This window comes from Sminthopsis crassicaudata, chromosome 4 (genome assembly GCF_048593235.1).
Source record: "Sminthopsis crassicaudata isolate SCR6 chromosome 4, ASM4859323v1, whole genome shotgun sequence".
In the NCBI taxonomy this organism is placed as follows: domain Eukaryota; kingdom Metazoa; phylum Chordata; class Mammalia; order Dasyuromorphia; family Dasyuridae; genus Sminthopsis; species Sminthopsis crassicaudata.
Window position 1 is genome coordinate 433543679 of NC_133620.1, and position 13544 is coordinate 433557222.

General features: G+C 33.5%; 1 protein-coding gene across 4 annotated transcripts in view; it reads right to left on the reverse strand.

Annotated features, from left to right (window-relative positions):
- CSDE1 (cold shock domain containing E1) overlaps positions 1 to 13544 on the reverse strand; it is a 38960-nt gene that overhangs the window by 22378 nt on the left and 3038 nt on the right. The window contains exons 1-8 of one of the 4 annotated variants that reach the window (XM_074263138.1): positions 7327 to 7488; positions 5379 to 5577; positions 4818 to 4927; positions 4356 to 4448; positions 3620 to 3717; positions 2671 to 2752; positions 1675 to 1803; positions 1456 to 1581 (exon numbers count right to left, since the gene is read on the reverse strand). In XM_074263138.1, coding sequence (XP_074119239.1) covers positions 1456 to 1581; positions 1675 to 1803; positions 2671 to 2752; positions 3620 to 3717; positions 4356 to 4448; positions 4818 to 4927; positions 5379 to 5577; positions 7327 to 7473 — 984 coding nt within the window. In that variant the 5' untranslated portion in view covers positions 7474 to 7488. Of the gene's footprint in view, positions 1 to 1455; positions 1582 to 1674; positions 1804 to 2670; positions 2753 to 3619; positions 3718 to 4355; positions 4449 to 4817; positions 4928 to 5378; positions 5578 to 7326; positions 7489 to 13544 lie in introns of those variants that run through there. The other 3 variants (XM_074263136.1, XM_074263139.1, XM_074263137.1) reach the window with 3 other exon arrangements.

A 13544-nucleotide genomic window follows, 5' to 3' on the forward strand; every position in this document is an offset into this window, starting at 1 on the left:
ATGTTGTTATTTTGACTGTTCTTGTCTGTAACCACAACACAATCATAAAACTTTATCAGATATCTACGTATTCAAGAAATTTTAATTGATCTTCTGTCCCTTAAGTTCCTAAATAATCTGACCTAAAGAAGTATTGTTAATTAAGCCAAATCATTTTTCCAAGGCAGAATTCTGAGATTGTTTTAGAAGCATAGAATAGGTAGAAGATAGTGAGATAAAAGCTAGAAAGAATTGCATTTAAATCCTTCAAATATTTACTAATTATGTAATTACTGGCAAATCATGACCTCTCAGAGCCTATTTCCTAATCTGCTAAATTAAAAAAATTGTAATACTACCCGTACAACCTACCTCAAGGGGCTGTGGTGAGTCATATAAATGTATATGTAATCAAGGTATTTTGGAGACATGCTATTTTCCACTGCTAAGGCCCAGCAAGAAGACTGTGCCCTGAGTTTGGCATTACAACAATCCTTTGCACTCACCCTCTGGCAAAATGTATTACTTAGGCCAATACCAGATATTCTTTGAGGGATTTATGATTTTCATACTAATTGGTATTTACTGGAGTGTCCCAATTTTCTCGGGGACCTGAGAGTCAGAAGCAGCCAACACACTGTGGCACAAAATGCCATCAAACCTCCTGACATTAGCAATTCCTGTGCTTTGTAACTGTTAAGTAAACTGAAACAGTGACTACATTCCTCTTCCTGTCAAACTAAGTCTGGTTTTGTACTCTACTGACTGATCACAAGGCTCAACAAACCTGTAAGACTTGAGACAATCAATTTGGAGACTGTTCTCATAGAACCCAAGCCAAGAAATGCAAATCATGGGAACTGCTCATTCTGTACCTAAGAATGAAGTTGTTGAGTTTTGCTTTTTTGTGGTTTTCAGGGATATAAGCCCTACTGCTATCCCAAAGTAAGTTTTCTTACCTAGGTAGTAATTTTGGTTTGGAATCTCATTTTCCTCACTTTGAAATTGAACCTAGACAGCTTTGTTCAGCTCTGAACCACCACAGGTTAGAGATCAGTTCCAGTCTAGATGAGAATGTTTATGTACATACACATCCCTTTGCCATGCAAACATTAAAAAACTATATAAACTATATTTATAGAAATAGTACCATTGTGACTAGTGTCTTCCCACCTTTTTCATTATTATTCAACTGGGGTGGAAGATCCAAATAATTCTAAAGTTAGCATCTAACTCCCTCTTTCTGGCCAGATTAAATTGGTCTAAAATAATTTGAATGGTTCTTCTGAAAGTACCAGAAAATTATTGGTATAATGTTAAATCTGATTCAACAATAATTTCCTCTAAGTTTTCAGAGGGTACTACATTATAATTGTACAGGCACAACAGTAGACTTTTAATCACCATTTAATGAATTTAAAGTGTGTGACATCAGAAAGTTAAAAAAAATATATCCTATTAGCAAAAACTGCTTACCTGATTTTTATTAGGTACTTTTGGAATAACTTTGGTTACGGTTCCATCAAAATGTTCAATGCTGATATCTTCAAAAATAACTGTTCCTTGAGGCAGTAGTCTGACATCTGTTGCAACTTCTTTACCCTACAATTAGAAAAGAAATGCCTATACTATAAATAATTCCTAAGAAAAAAGAGAACTACTATCATGAGATTAAAATTTAAATGATTAGCTTACATTTCTGTCTTTGATTGTGAATTCCACATCATCTCCAGGCTGTAAGGCTTCTAGGTCACCCTTAAATTCACTATAGTGAAAGAATATCTCCTTTACAACATCACCCCTTTCAATAAAGCCAAATGCTTCCTAAAATGAAAAACAGAATAATTAGCATTATGTATTAAGTCATTCAATTTTTTAGAATTTTATGTTGATTTAAAAGGAACCATCCTTTCCATAAAACCATTACATTAGAATAGAAATATTTTGCATTCTGCTATAAAGTCTGATATAAGGGCTAATAATCAAATGGATAGCCAACTCTGAAAAGGCCCATTATCCAAGAAAATAACTTCTAGTCAGCACTTTCAATTTTGCTTTTGCTGGGACAGGATCAGAGTTAAACATGAAAGATGAAGGTTCTTAACTTTTTTTTTACATTATGTACCAGCTTTAGTATTCTGATGATATTTATGACTTCCTGCCCAAATTTTTAATGGATGCAAATGCTACATTTTGGTTTAGTAGTTAAGAGTTTTAAATTAAGTTCACACACTCCCAGAAATCTATTCTATTCAAGGACTTAAGAAAATGAAATCAGTTTATGATGTAGGTGCGTTCTCTCTCTTTCATATAGATAATATACAGATATATATATAGATATAGATTTTTTAAATTATGTGAATTGAGGAATACTGAAGAAAGAAGTTAGAATACTTGAGTTCTAATTTTGATTATGCTAGTAACTATTTGTCTTTGGGTCAATCACAACCTCCCTTGTTTTAGTTCAGTTGTATAACAAGGGGGCTGGGCTGGATGGACTTTTAAGGTTCCCTTCAAACTCTAAAATAAACAAAAATGTGATTCTTTTGCATATGATTTTTAAAATAATAGTAAAAAGCACATTTACAAGTGGGAAGGAATAAAGGAGGCAGATCTTTTAAAACAATGAAAAAGAAAAAAATTAAATTTTAAGATCAAAATAAGTTTCTCCAATTTCTCTGCTATACCTACCTTCATGGCACAAACTACTCCCTGACAGCGAGCTTGCTTCTTTTTCAACAGCATAATATTGCGAGCACTTACAGCACCAGTACTAAAGAAGTAGGTGAAGGAAAAAAGAATAAAGAAGGAGCTAAAACATATCATTTATGTAAGACAGACATGCAATAGCATGAAATAAGAAAAACAATGTAAAATAAAATCTCAGGTTTCAATGAGGTTGGCATGTCAATATAATCACAAAGCTTTTATCAGCTAACCCCACATGTTCTACTGCATCTAATAAAAAAATATTCCAAATTCCCATGTTTTAAATACTGGGCAGGTACAAACCACATGATCAAAAGAAGAATTGCTAAACATGAATTTCATATTTTGCAAACATTTCTTTAAAATAAGCCCCTTTTAGCTGGTTTCTTCCAACTTAAGATCTGAATTAGAGAGACAAATACATTTTTAAAAAGCAATAAGTAAGGTATAATAAAGTTTTGAAAATATTATTCATTCAATCATTAATTGATCAAATATAAAACTGAACCAAGGAGCTGAAGTTGGGAAGGAATGACTCCAGGAATAGGTCTGATTTATTCTCTTTTTATTTCATAGAACAGGGAGTAGAAATTAGACTTATCAATGCTACAAAGAATTTTATTTTTCTTCCACCTGTTGGCCCTTGTGTAAAGTGGGACAGCAAGATACTTATAGAAAATGAGCAGAAAATGGTTTCTTAAGCCTAGACCAGACAATGAAATAGGTCACCTAAGAACAATATTTTCCAACAGGCAGCATTATTTGAGCCTCTATGGTAATAACTTGTTTGACTTTATAAAGGTAAAGGTCTGCAAAGGACAACTTAAAGACTATATTGTAGCACAATAAATTAAAATTTCAGAAATTTTCTTTGATGTATAAGAACTTAATAAAGTATTACTTAATGAAAAAATATTCAAGAAGAACTTACTGTTTATTTGTGTCAATTATAAAATTTATCTTATCTCCGGTTTCCAGCTGAGCATTCCCTTCCACATCTTCAGGGGTGTAAGTCAGATAAAACACTTCCTGTGAATGAACACACTTGTATGACCATATTTGTGTGCTACTGATGCGCTGTATATTGACTTTCTTATACACTTAAGACATTGGCATTTAGGCCAAGTTTCTTTAGGTATGATGACAAAAAAAAAAAAAAAAAAGGAAAAAAAAAGAAAAAAGGAAAAAAAAAGAAAAAAGGAAAAAAAAAAAAAGCAAAGCGCTTTCTTCACATAAAAACACATTTGTCTCCAGGGTGTCAAAGGCTTTCTTGAGTCTAAAGCTGAGCAGCAGTCAAACTCCAAAAAGTTTAAACACATTTGGAAGCATTTGCCCAGAAAGTAAATGTAGTTAAAAAAGAAAAAAATTTATGTAAGACAGACATACTATTACTGGAGTTAGTGGCTAATATGAATTATGATTCAATGACAAAAAAATTTTTGATTAGGAAGTATTTCGTAAGATTTTTGGAAGGGAACATTTGGGCAAATTAAGAGACTTGGAAGTTCTGTTTATTTCTGATTATCGCACTTGAAACCTTTCAGAAACAAAATTTAAAACTGATTTGAACAACTGCAGCTTAAATTTTCTACTTGGAATTTAAAAAATATGCTTATAGATCATATTGGTGGATCAAGCAAAAGTTTAAGAAAAATACACAAGATTACCCCATTACGTTCGTAGCATACACTCCCTGTTGGACTCTGACCCGGGGCAGCTGGAGATTTACTCTCTAAGTTGTGAGGAACAGCGCACACAACCTACCAGTCAAAAAAAAAAAAATTCCATTGCTAATCATTTCAGGAGCAGCACTGTGCAACACAAACGGAATCTTAATTGCCTCTACACTATATGCAGGGATGCATCTTAGTATGATCCACAAGAGGATATTATGCTGCAAAGTTTCAAGCTTACAGTTTGAGGGTTAAGCAAAAACCCAAACTGAGCCTTAACGAGATTGGTTGGTTTGGTTTTGTTTTTTGGCCAAACAGAGGTCAAGAAACACCAATGTTCTCAATAGTTTATACAGCTCTCTTGCAATACAAAAGTGAGGGGTGGGATGGGGTCCTTCCCTTTTCCATAAAGAAGGAAACACACACACACACCACACACAGAATCAAGCCACTAACTTGTCCGTTAATTCGTTCTTCGGGTAGGATTTCTGGTTTAATCTTCACCAGTTTAACAGCAATAGGTTTTCCAGTCCGCCGGTCAGATGATACTTCAAATTCAACATCATCTACAATAAAAGAAAAATATTTTTCAAGTTTGTTTACTTTTAGCACAAAAGTCTCAGCTAAAATCAACTTTCTAATGCCTAATGGCATATACTATTTTGACTAGAGCAACTGTTTTGTAAAGGCAGTTTTCCCTCTTAATCCTAAAATGAACCAAAGTGCTTAATTTGTCATGCACAGGGCAGGATACTTATTTCATTTCAAAATCATTTAGAATATTCCTCCTGAATCTTTTTAAAAAGCAATTTTCACTTTATATAACTGTTATTTACTTCAAAGATGTAGCATTTCTATCTCAGATCATATACATGAAAACTATACCTCCTTGTAGTTACAAAGAGATCCAACCAAACCAAGAATCTGTCATCCCTCTAACTCTTATACCAACAAGTACTTCGGTAAATAGGAGCTAAAAGTATTGTGAATAGAATGCTCTAAGAGTTGACACATTACCTCCTACTTTTAGCTCCTGCAGGTTGCCATTGTACTGTGAACAGTGGAAGAAAAGTCTAGCTTGACGTTCTGAACACTGAATAAATCCATAAGAGGTCAGCAGTTTTTCAATAACCCCAGTTTCACGCAGTGCTGCCGAAGTACCATTGGGGTACCCGTTGTGTCCATTGTTGTGGAGAAGGTTTGGATCAAAGCTCATCTGTTTCAAAGAAAAAAAAACAAAAACAAAAACAAAAGATTCAGTACAATTAACTTTGGAATGCTTCTCAATCTAGATAGGTTCATATAAATTGAGTACACTATCTTTAAAAACCATAAACAAGCAAGAAAACAATGATCTAATGTGATTAAATTTTATAGGCTTTCATTTAACTGAAATGTCAGTTACACCAAAAGGTAAGCAAAGATCACAACAAAGATGTTAGTAGTATTAGCTTAATAATGTGTTTCTGATGAAGTTTCAATCTCACTTCAGAGATGGCTCCTGTTTTTATTAAATGTAGATTTTCATGCTCTCCATGAGATATAAAAGAAAATTCTCAATGTTTTAGTAAAAGGATATTAAGTTACTGAAGTACCTAACACCAGCTATCAATGAAGACAAATAAAACTATTGTTTTTCCCACGAGATATTTGTTCATGCCCAACAACATTCACAGAGACTTTTGGAAATGTCTAATATAAATTCGGATTTCAAATTTTATTAATAATGGTAATTTTATTAATGGATCATAGACATGCAACTTTTAAATATAAATATTCAAATTAGTGAATGAATTGAATCTTTTACTGAAGATTTCATTTCAAAACAGAAAACTGAAGGAACACATGCCTTATAAGGAAAAAAGAAAATTAAAACATCTAAACAATGACTTTGTAAAACTATAAAACCCTTTCAGTATTATCAGACTATTAGAAAAACTGCACAAGAAAAAGAAGCATTTTTTCACCTAAGACAAGGTTTAGGTGAAACCTTTTTACTTTTAAGAAAATTTCATAATATATATAATATATATATTATATATAGATATATTTATTTATTTCAAAAAAATTAGTTTCATCTACTTGTTTATCAGTTTCAAAAAATAGCCTAGAAGATTTTTATTCCATTATCCCCCTTTACTTCCAACACTCAAAAAACAAGCAATATAAAGTCTTTGTGGAATCTTTTTTTAAGGCTTCAAATGCAGTACTCTATATGTGAAATCCTACAAGAAAATTTTAAAGTATTTAAAAATCTGTCAATTTTGTCTCATTTACTCAGAAGGCAGAATTGATTCTTTAGAAATTTAAATAAAAACCCAAAGCAAAAGATAAGCCAATTGAATTAATGTTTTTAACTTAAAAAAAAAAAATCCAAAACAATCCTTGTATAAGTTAAATTTGATAAACATAAAAACCTAAGCAGGAAGCATGATTCCATTGGAAAGGTAAGCACTATTAATGGAGGGAATTCAAACCACATTAAATGGAATGATACTGATCCCAAGGGAAAAAAAAGGAATTATATCTCCTTTGTGTCAGTCCCTTCTCTAGGTGAGAGACTACTAGGGGCATAAAATATCACATAAGGTTTCTGTTACAATTTGGATACAAGAAACTCATATAAACAAGAAAGGTCAAGCAATGTGTTCAAGAAATTATACAAATCAAAACCATTACATGCTAAGCTATTGTTTTCCTTGCTCCTCTGAAGGATTTAGGGGGAACTCCATCACAAAACTAATTCCCTTTAAGAAAAAAAAAAAAAAAAAAAAAAAAGACATTGAAAAGTAAAATTGAAGGTTAACTTGAATTCTAGTTCAATAAATTGAAGATCCAATCTTAGTGCACGATGCTTAGGCGTTAGAAAGTAAGTTTGATGAGATATTAAAAAAAAAAAAAAATAGCCCTAAAAAAACATGCTATTTATACAAACTAAACTGAGACAGCTACTTCCCTGACTTACAGATCTCTGATACAGGGGGGTCCTCTTCTGCTTTTTGGACCCCGATGAGGTAGAGGATGAAGATGAAGATAAAGGTAAAGGAAGAGAAGGACGGGGAACTGCAGGAGGGGGGAGAGGATCTGATGACACAGTAAAAAGGTTCTCCATCTCAGACAGCTGTGATAACATAGTACAGTGTTATAACTATAATCGACATTATAACAATTTGACATATTCAGTTCACATTGTTATCTTTCTAGATTTTCAATGAGGTCTTTTTGGCTAACTAAAATCTTTTCCCAAATTGTTTTAATGCAGTATGCAAAGAAATGACTGTGTTGCTCTAATAATTCTCTTATTTGAAAAGAATAGCTTTCAAAATTCAATCTTAACTATTTCTAAGTTTCCTATCTTTATACTGTCACTAGTGGTATTTAAACCCCAACTTCCAAATTCTATGTGATTCTTAGCTGTGAAAATTGTGGTTATTCAAAGAACTTAAATATCAATGTTCTAGACTCCCTCTCTCTCCCCAAGGATTGGCAGTAGCTGGAAGGCCTTAAGTCAAAGTAATTAAGTGTATACAAAAACAATATAACAAAAGTATACATATATAACAAAATTAAGTTTCATGGTACTGAAAACTTATAGTTGTATATTTAATATAGGATATGGTTCCTTGTTTAATATTATTAAACAACGTTTGAATCACAACTGTTAAGTAGCATCAGTCATACTTAACCAATGAAATATTTTCCATTTTTTCTGAAGCAGTCTAATTTAAAAATATTCACTTCAGAGATAGTTTTTATTTTTGTCTTTTAAAACTCTGCACCTAATACAGTGCACAATGAAATATAACACTGAACTTAAGACTTTTAGCCCTTAGAAAAAGTGAAGAGTTGGGATATAGGAAGGTGGTGGCAGCATGAAGTACTCTCCTTCCCTACCCTCCCACCCCCAAGCTTCTAAGAGAGGGAAAAGGAAAAAACATCATAAAATCATCTTTCCCAAAGCACAAACAGGTTTCTAACCCTCTTATATGTTTATTTTTCAAACTGTAGCAAAGAAGATGTTATTATTACACCTTATTTTCACGTGATACAAATACAGCTTGTTTGGCTTGGAATCAGAAAGATGTGACTTCAAACACTACTTCAGATCCTTATTATTGTTGTCACTGGGCAATTCATAACCTCTGTTTGCCTCAGTTTCCTCATCTATGGTATAAGGATAATAATTTTTCCCCAGAGGGTTATTATGAAGAAAGAAGGAAACAAGCACAAGAGGATTAGTTAAATATCATGGGATGACTAGCCTGAGACTAGAGCAGGGGGCATGTGATAATTATCTCCAAATACTTTGAAAGGTTATTCTCAGGAAGAGAGGTTCAACTTTTTCTGCTAGGTTAGAACAAAGTGAGTAGAAGTTGCAAAGAAGAAAAAATAAGAGTCACTATAAAGTTTGGAGATCACAACATGGCCCATGTCGACAGACATCAAGTAAAGAAAAACTGGTGTTCCAGATCAGAGATAGATAATTTTCAAATCACACATATCTAATAGGTAAGGTTAATAGCTAAACTGTTATGTTGTTGCAACAAGCATTACTAAAGAAAGACCAAGAAATGCTATCAAGAAAATTGAAAACCATAAAAATAAATAAATAAAATCAGCAGGTGGATGTTACTAAATACAAATAGAATCATAAAATTTTTGAGCTGAAAAGGTGATTTGGTTCCATCTGGAAGGTATCATTTCTTATATTGTTATCAAGCCTCGCATGGAATGTTCCACTTTTATAAAGCAGTTCTTCATAGCGATACCTCTGATTAGCAAAAAAGTTAATCCTTAAATCAAGCCAATACCTGACTCTCTATAACTTTTTGTCCTACTCTTGCTTTCCAGAACACTAATAGGTATAATTCTTCTTTCCAAGACCAGCCTTCAAAAATTGAGATAACTATCATGTTCCATGCCATCTCACTTTTAACTCTACTTTTCTTCTCCAGGTTAAAAATTCTTAATTGCCCTAAATATTCATCAGAGGGCACGGTTTTTAGGACATCCCCTTTCCCAACTGTCCTAGTTAGTCCTTCAGTTTGTCAACAATTCTCTTAAAATATAGAGTTGAAAACTAGACACAATTCTCCAAAAATGGTCTACCTAGCAGTGTGCTATACTCTACGTAACACAGCTCAAGAATGAATTTTTTTCTTTCTTTTCTTTAAAAAAAAAAGAGCAGCTGAACCACACTGTTGACTCATGCTGATCAACTAGCATGGTGTGGTGCAATTTGGAGAAATAAGACCTGGGTCTAAATTCTAGCTTTCAGACTTTACTAGCTGTGTGACCTTTAGTAAATTATAATTTCTTTGCACCCATTTCCTAATTTGTACAATTAGAGATAAATTAGATGATCTTCTAAGGTTTCTTCCAGTTCTCTATTTTATAATCTCAAAATCCTAGATCTAGACCTTTGTCGTGATTCTACCATGATTAACTGTCATTTCTCATAGAAAGTTCTAACATCTTCATCTCTTTGTTCACATTCCTCTTCCTATCTCTTTAGCTTCCACACTTCAAAAATTATGCTCCTTCCACCATATGGAAGGCAGAGGTGATTCAAACCTAAATTTAGACCTCTCCTTTTCTAATTTCTTCCTCCTACTCCAGCATCTTCCCCAGAATTCTAGAGATCAGGCATTTATAAGAGTTGTACAAAAGTTCTTACACTGAAGCCAGATTATGGCGATTGAGGTGGTTACATAAAAATCTAGGCTGCCCCTCAGCAGACCCAGGCTTTCACTCAGGTTAATTTCTAACTTTTCCTGAGTATCTCCACACTTTCACCCAAATGCCACTTCTTGGGGGAGGGAGGGGGAGGAGGAGATATAAAAGATCAAATCAACATTACAATAGCTTCTATGAAAGGTTGTGGATCAACTAAACAAACCAATCTTTACAATGCTTTACCAAAGCATTTTTCCTGGACACCACTCCCTAAATATGTTAAGTTTTTCCCAAATTAAAAGCAAATTTTCCCCCCAAGGCTTAGCACTTAGGTGTTTTGTTTTCTTCATTCATTCATTCATTCCCTCTTAGGACTTCAGTTCCCCAATAATAAAATTAATTTGGTAGAGCTAGATGGTTCCTTCCAACTACATTTTTTCTAATCATCCAAGACACTTTCTATTACTCACCACTAAAGCTAAATAGTTAATCTAACCTACAACCTTCTGGGGAGGGCACAGCCATTATGTTCCTTAATGATCTCTTAGGAATACTGGCTCCTTCCCATCAGCCTAAAGCAGGTGGTCCCAATTTATAAAACGCCTTCTATTGCTTCTTCCAGTGGTCCCATTGTTCCCTTTCACTAGCAAACTTCTAGAAAGTTATCACACCAGGTGTCTCATTTCAGTACCCACTTAGCAGATCATAAACCTTATTGTAAGGACAGCAGTTTATCTAAATTAATCTACTACACACACATACACACACATCCCCTCCCAAAGTCAAATGATTTCTCCATAATCTCATGTAAAAGTTCAGTTGTAAAGCTACCAAAACTGCTGTAAATCAGTGACCTAATTGTCAAATACAACAAATGCCCTAAATACTCCCCAATTTTAGGGGAGTTTCATATTCTCTTTTCCTCCACCTTCAAGTATCTTCTGAATATCCTACTTCAACTAGGACCCTAAACTCAATAAGTCCCATTTATAATCTTCTTTTTTCCAATTCCATCTCTGTTGTAAAGTGGGTGACAATGGAGTTCAAATACAACCTCAAAATACTTACTATTAACATGGTTAAGTGACTTACAGATTAGTCTTCGTTTTACATTAGTTCATTTTACTCTTCTGCTATAGATATACTAACCTAACAAACTGGAATATTCTCGGCTCTCAAACAAATTAGGCTTTCAAACTAGGCTTTATTCTCAGTCTCTAGGATGACCTTTTTCTTTATTTTTACCATTCTTTGGAGGACATTTCAAATGCTGTATCCTCAAAGAAGTTGTCCCTATGAATGGTAATAATTTTTCTCAAGTCTAATAATAGTCTATTTGGTAACTTTAATATACTTAAATAACACTCTGTGTGTACCTGTGTTGCTTTTATAGCTTTTTTTTTTTTTAACAAACCTCTAAACTCTTTATTTTATCCACTGCTTAGCAATGTTCTGCACAAAATGTTGTTTTTTTAAAATTTTGTATTTTAAGTTACAATTGCTTTTAAAAAATCTAAACAGAGGACCTTTTTAAGTCCTGTTAAACCATACCTTGATGGCTTTGGCCTCACAGCCTGAAGTAACTTTGAATGTCTGGTATTTATCACCTCCTCTTCTCAATCTTATTTTAAACCTAAATCTGATAAACACATTATATGACTTTAAATTTATTTTTTTATCACTTTAGATAAAAAGGACAACTTAAGGATTATCCCCTAGTATAATTGGTAAAACTTCCATTCAGGCCAAAACAATTTCTTTGCAATAATATTCTTTAGACAGTTGTTCAACTATTTATCTGCAAAGTGATCTTAATTATACTATCATTCAACCCATACCATTGCAACCCATATCCATCCATCTTCTGTCTGAAATCACTAGTCTTCATCCAGTACTTGGGCGAGATTAAGATATACAACCTTCTACTACATTCCTCTGATTGCATTATTTTAATTATTATTATTATTTTTTTATTTTTATTTATTATTATTATTATTTTTTTTTTGCTGCAGCAATTGGAGGTTAAGTGATTTGCCCAGGGTTACACAGCTAGAAGTGTTTAAGTGTCTGAGGCTGGACTTTAACTCAGGTCCTCCTGACTTAAGGACTGGTGTTCTATTCATTGTGCCTTCTAGCTGTAGCAATATTTTAAAAAGAAAATAAGTTTAGCTTATCAATGATGAATTTTTCAGTGAACTCATGTTTGTTCCTAATGATCCCTTACTCTTTTGCACCATTTCTGTAATTTCCAATCATCTCCTACTTCCCCAATCAAATGGCATTTTCACAACCTCAATCTTTCTTAATTACTTCAGCAGTCTTTGCCACTGTTGATAATCCTTTTCTCCTGGGTTTTTTCTCACTAGACTTTTGTGCTGTTTCCTGGTTTTCCTTCTACCTGTTTGACTGCTCCTTCAAGTCATATCTACTAATCCTAGGTGTCTCAACAAAGCTGTTCTGAGGTTCCTCTTCTATATTTCACTTGAGAATTTCATCAAATTCTATGGTTTCAATAATCTTTCTGCAGACAGATTTTCAGATCTACATATCCAACCTCTCCCCTCATTTCCTGACTTGCACTTCCAACAGCTTTTTAGACATCTCAATATGCCTATGGATAACATTTCTTAAAATTCATTTGTTTTAAAAGTAGAATTCATTATCAATTCCCCTAAACTCTCCCCTTCCCAACTCCCCAATTACTATAGAGGACACAACTATCCTATCTAGGCTTATAATCTTAGTGTCATCTTCAATTTTTTTTTTTCACCCTCACACCAAACATCCAATCAGTTTCCATGTGTTCTTTCATTTTTTTTAACTTTCCCAACATCTCCTGAAAATATTCTATTCTCTCCACTCACATTGCTGTCACCATGATGTAAGCCTTCAGTCATATGGAATGTTCTCTAGGCCTCAAGTCTCTTTCCCACTCCTTCATTCTTCACAAGTTGAAAGCACCTTTCAAAAGTGCAGATCTAACCCTCTTAACCCCCTCACTCAAACACTAGGGAATTCCTATTACTTCCAGAGTCAAATATAAAATCGGCTTTGTTTTAAAACCCTTCAGAACCTGGTTCTTTCCCACCTTTCTTGTCTTCTTACACTTTATTTCGTCTTTCAAGCGCTCTACACTGGTACATACTGACCTTGCTGTTCCTTCAATATGTCATTTTTCCTTCAAACCAGGCTGCTTTTCACTGGCTGTCCTCCACACCCGAGATACTCTTCTTTACCTCTGCCTCTTGGTTTCAACCAAAGCTTTTCCAGTGTCTTCCCTCAAATATACTAGAAGCATTTTATATACACACACACACACACACACACACACATATATAGTATACTATACATTACACATATATATATACTATATATATACTACTATGTAGTATACTATACATTATATATAAATATATATGCAAATATACAAGTATACAAATATACTATACCAAAGCATTTTCACTGGGAGATTAGTTCCCATTTACACTCTATATAATACGTATATTT